This window comes from Brassica oleracea, chromosome C3, assembly GCF_000695525.1.
Source record: "Brassica oleracea var. oleracea cultivar TO1000 chromosome C3, BOL, whole genome shotgun sequence".
NCBI lineage: Eukaryota > Viridiplantae > Streptophyta > Magnoliopsida > Brassicales > Brassicaceae > Brassica > Brassica oleracea.
This window is the reverse complement of record NC_027750.1, coordinates 55,472,047-55,477,618: the sequence shown is the minus strand read 5'-3', so window position 1 is coordinate 55,477,618 and position 5,572 is coordinate 55,472,047. Positions and strand designations below refer to the sequence as shown.

The window sequence follows — 5,572 nt, the reverse complement described above, 5'->3', positions numbered from 1 at the left end:
CCCACTATACTACAACATTTGCAATAGGCAGAAAAAACCTATTATCATACATGAACACACACATTATCATATACATATTTGCCGGTGTAATGATGCAATAATATTTGCAACATCCGACTAGTCATGACTCATACTAAATTACTAATTCTATAAGTATAAATATGTTGGTGGGGCACGCATAACAAATCAAACTTAAACTATTTGACATCAAAATTCACAATGATACGTTACTAACTGCATCAACCAATCCAGTTTGATTGAATTAAGTCATAACTCAGGACTATGGTACATATCGATTGTTCGCTTACATTTAGTTAATAGTAAACACAAACACTTGAGGCAAAAGCATGTTTGCATTTGTTTGCAGACATAAATATATATATATATACATTTTCTAATTCTTTCTTGATTCTATAGAGTTGTTTTTTTAAGTTTCTTTCATAAATATATCAATACAAATGCAAAAAGCGAGGGAATTGGAAATATTTATACGTAAGTACATGTGTTCATATGTATTCTCGAGAGTCGAGCTACTTGCGACATATCGGAACAACTATATTTTATTTTATTTCTTATATAACCATAGATAATAATCATAAATCATAAGGCAGTATATAGTAGTAGTAGTACTACTACTACCAATACCTTAGTTCCATACATGGCTATAGACTATAGTTTAACTCAGTAGTGTGTATCAAGTTTGGAATATACAGACAGAATTAAAAGGTATAAGTAATACCGCATGTGTAGTTCCAAGTCTTGATGGCCCCGTGAGAGTCCCATTCGCCGTCGTGAATGATGACATTTTGGATGTGGTGGCCTATGGCTTCCGGGAAGGCATGGTTCTCGCTCCTCCACTTCTTGTAGTGTTTCTCCACCGTCCCTTTTAACGGAACCTCGGTCACGTATGTTCCTGACGTCGCCATTTTTTCCTATCTCTCTCTCTCTATAAAGCTTCGACTCTTTTTTGTTTGTTTTGTTTGTTTTGGCTGATGAAAAAGCACTTGTCGCCGCCTTGATTTATATAGTGAACGTGACGGTAAAACATTGTTTCTACCGTTTCTCTCATCGATCATTTGACGGTGAAGTTACTTTTCAAGGGTAATCAAATTCTGATCGCTTTTTAATGTGGGTAGTTGGCACAGTATTATCACTTAGAATATAATCATGCCCATCTACACATTTATCGTGTCTATTCGCACCACCATGCGTTGAAATAATATATTTATAAAATATTTGTTAAATAAATAATTTTTATGTATTTTAAAATAATAATATAAATATATAAATATACTTTAATGATTTAATTAAAATAAAATTGAAAAAAGATTAATTCAATTATGTTACAATTTCTAATATTTTGAAATTAAAATAATTATGAAAAAATAGTATATAACTTAATTTGAATGATATTAAATAGATTTATTTTTAATTTGGTATTGTGTTATTACAATTGCTACAGTAATACATGTATTACAAACAGATAATGCATAGATTACCGAATTATAATAGTAATAGCTAAAAAATGATTTTTACATGTATTAAGATTGTGTATTATAATTGGATATTACATCATGAATTTAAGTTGAGTATAAGAGCTAGAGTACCCCGTGTGAGTCTTAAGCGGATATTACAAAATTAATCTTGTGTTATGTACAGTATCGGTTGGTCTTGTGTTATTACAATAGCTGCAACAATCTTAATGATTGCGTAGTATACCGAATAATAGATAGATTATCGGGATTATAAAATAATAGCCAGCAAATGATTTTGTATCTGTATTATGAATGTGCATTATAACCAGATAATAAATCATAGATTCGAGTTGAGTTATTATAAAAGATGAAGTAGTATGTATGTGTGAGTACTAACAGAATATTAGATATTTAATACGGATAAAACATGTAATAGTCAATAAAATCATTTTGTTCACACCAAGAACAAGCTCGATGTACAACATTCAGGATTCAAATGCAACAACACAAACCCTCCACACTCAACAGATTTCGATGAATTACTCTTTCAGTTACATCGACAAGTAGGTCCATAATTGTATTGACTCACTGGGAGGCTGTGGGAATGGTAGCTATACAAATCCTTACAGGTATGATTTATCATTATATTAAGTGATTATTAGAAGCTTTCCCTACTAAGGGTTTAGTTTAATTTTAGGAAAAAATAATTGTCAACTACAAGAACTATTCGTCACTACATGGTTACATATTTGGACAAAATTAATATATAAAATTACATAAACTATATGATTCACATAACAATATCTTTAATCTATTATGTGATATACTGTTAACACCATAAAAAGAAACAGTTTACAGAGTCATAGCGAAAGCTGGTCGAGATTTCTCTCTCAGGCACAAGTTTCTAAGAGTGAAAAGGACGTTGTTGCACGAGAAACAATAACGTTGACAACACTTCTAGCTTTCCCAATCTAAAAAGTTTTTCAAAATGATCTCTTCACGCCACATCGTCAATCCTAATTGTTTACCTGAAGTAGCATCCTCCAAGTAACTTTCATCTTCGTAAAACCAGATCTAGGCTCCTCCTAACGTTTGATCTCTCATTTCCTAGCAAGAACAATAAGGTTTTTACTCAAATTTACTCTCCACTACTTACAGTTTCAAAGTTTTTCAAGAATCAAAACCTACTCGGAGTCGACGGTTGGAACTCCTCCAGTAGATCAGTTTGGTTAGTCTAGTCTTTCCCCCAGAGCTGTTAAATAGAAGATCTTCCTCCTCTACAGTAATGGCTAGGCGCCTCACAGCTGAAGAGAAAGGAAAATATTTAGCCACTGGATTTATGGAGCCACAAATCAAGAGGATTAGAGCCCTGCCGTTAGATACTACGACTTTGATCGAAGAGAACTCCCGAACTCTGATAGGAAGGCTAACAAACCCGACAGAGCAACGTCTTTGGGCCCTCATCCCCTCTCTACCTAGAAAATGGAATGCACAAGGTAGAGTGATAGGGTCAAATCTTGGGAATACATGTTTCCAGTTCAGGTTTGAGAAGGAAGAAGATCCACAGAGAGTTCTAGATAACAGACCTTATCACTTTGGGTACTGGATGGTCATCCTAGAGAAATGGCAGCCTATCATTGCTGATACGTTCCCCTCAACCATACCTTTTTGGGTCAAGATCAAAGGATTGCCTCTCCATTTCTGGCATGAAGACATGATATGCAGGATTGGAAAGGAGCTGGGAACTTATGAGAAGCACGAACTGACAAAGACATCTGCAAGAGTCAGAGTGGCAGTAAACGGCCTCAACCCACTGGTGAAAGAAACTATAATAGAATTCGACTCAGGTGAAGAAAGCAAAATCACCTTGGAATATGAGCGCCTAGAGAACCACTGCACAATTTGTCTGCTTCTTTCACACAAGAGTGAACATTGTCCATCACGAGCCCCTGAACCATCACCAAGAGAGAATCCCCGACTGGAGATTGCAAGTGACCGCATGAATCAGCCAACAGAGACCACTAGTCTCTATCAAGCTCGGAAGTACCCATCTCAACATGAATCTTCCCACAAGGAGAGAGGGAAAGTAGCAGAGACTTCACACAGAGAGTGGATAGACATGGGAGAACCTTTGGGGATAGGGTTAGTACAAGACACACCAGGAACCTTCCACCGGTTCAAGAACGTCTCTTGGTGAAAAGCCCCTCACGGAGAGGAAGGGATGGGGAGGAGAAGGAAAAACAAACGGAGTACAGATCACCCCCGTATGCAAAGAGCAGAAGACATCATCCCTATGACTCCTCTCACAGGAGATCTCTGTTTTCTCAAAAAGACTCCAGATAATGGAGGAGGAAACCACCCCCTGCTGTTGACCAAGAGGTCAATTCACATAGCCTCAACCCACAGCAGAACCAACTTGCAATCAACCTAGCACCTGCACAACATGAAACGAGAGAACTTGAGAGGCAGCAAATGAGAGAACTACTTCTGGAGGACATAAATCAAGCCACTCAACAATACCTAAACTGTCCTGATCCCACAGAAGCAGCAGCGAGGAGACTCAGGGTGCTAGCTAGTGAAAAGTGTGGCCAAGTGGGTGAAACTGTGGAAACAATGCTTGCAAATATCATCCCCCCAGAACCACAAGAGCACCAAGTACTACAACCCTCTCAAACTCAACAAATCATGACAAGGAATCAAGTAATGGAGGACCTACAGGATGTCACTCTACAATATTTGAGTTGTGCTGATCCTTGTGAAGCAAAAGCCAGACATCGAAGAGTACTTCAAGGAGATGCCCAGGGTCAGATGGAAGATGCCGCGACAAGAATCCTATCAAGTACACCTACTCTAGCGGTCTCAGAATCTGCCCTAATTGTTGACACATTGGAGCAGAGGATCACGAATCCTCCCCCCCCTCCCCCCCCCCCAAGGAGAGTACTACGATTGGTGGCCTTCAAGAAGAACGTAATGATGATGAAACAACACAAATTGAGGCATCTGATAGCGATGTACATCCACGAAGACGAAGGAGAGAACATGCCAGAACTCGGTCAGTATATGTAAGCCCAAATGTGCTGTTGGGTGCTAGCTCAAGAAAAAGAAATATCTCCAGTATGAACTTCTCACCCGCTAGAAAAAACTCCATGGAGAAGAATAAATCACAGACTCAAGCAACTACTGCTGGATCCTCGCATCAACGGAGAAACCCGCCTATCCAACTAATTCTTGCATCCACGAGGAGGAAGGAGGATTTTCGGGCTGCTCCACCCCAGCTTCCTTAGTCATAGTCAGCTGGAATTGCTGTGGGTTGGGGAATCCTGCAACAATCAAGCGATTAAAGGAGATAAACATAAGGAATAAGCCTGACATTATCTTCTTAATGGAAACAAAAAATTCATATGAAAAAACCCTAGAAGACCTACAATGGCTAATCCTAGAGAAGTATCATACGGTGCCACCTGAAACACCAAGAGCAGGAGGTCTGTTCTTATTCTGGAAGAAGAAGATTGAGCTCACTGTGCTCTCTTCAAACAAGCGCTACATAGACACTATTATCTCAAACAAAGGGATTTCATTCCATACTACTTTTGTATATGGAGAACTTGAGCAACCAAGAAGACAAGCATTTTGGGAAAACTTGTCAACACTGCATTCAGATAACACTACTCCCTGGTTCCTCACAGGGGACTTTAACGAGATCATCGATAATTCAGAGAAGTGTGGGGGCCTGATAGAGCAGAAGGAACTTTCGGGGCGTTTCGATCTTTCCTATCTAGACACAATCTATTTGATCTAAAACACTGCGGTGGCTTCCTATCCTGGAGGGGAAAAAGAAATACACACCTCGTCCAGTGTCACTTAGACAGAACCGTTTGTAACATGAAATAGTCCAATCTCTTCCCATAGTGTCGTAGCCAATACCTACGTTATGGAGGATCTGATCATCGTCCTTTGCTCTCGTTCATGGACACAAGAAGGAAACGAGGAAATGGAATATTCAGATTTGACCGTCGCCTAAAAGAGAATCAGAAGGTTAGAGAAATTATAAAAGAGTTATGGGAAAGCAACTCTCACCTCCAGGTAGAGGAGAAATT

The 5,572-nt window shown here is 38.7% G+C and overlaps 2 protein-coding genes across 2 annotated transcripts in view; one reads left to right on the top strand and one right to left on the bottom strand.

Annotated features, from left to right (window-relative positions):
• LOC106332982 (MLP-like protein 328) overlaps window positions 1-1,204 on the bottom strand; it is a 1,780-nt gene extending 576 nt beyond the window's left edge. The window contains exon 1 of the mRNA XM_013771462.1: window positions 740-1,204. Within this exon, the coding sequence (XP_013626916.1) occupies window positions 740-926 (187 nt within the window). The 5' untranslated portion in view covers window positions 927-1,204. The remainder of the gene's footprint in view (window positions 1-739) is intronic.
• Window positions 1,205-2,760: 1,556 nt separating this feature from the next.
• LOC106330978 lies at window positions 2,761-3,672 on the top strand. The gene has a single exon (XM_013769357.1). The coding sequence runs from the start codon at window positions 2,761-2,763 to the stop codon at window positions 3,670-3,672; it is 912 nt and encodes a 303-aa protein (XP_013624811.1).
• Window positions 3,673-5,572: the final 1,900 nt, after the last annotated feature.

What these genes read in the sequence shown, in the direction of transcription:
- LOC106330978 (XM_013769357.1), top strand. Translation starts at nt 2,761, where the DNA reads ATGGCTAGGCGCCTCACAGCTGAAGAGAAAGGAAAATATTTAGCCACT.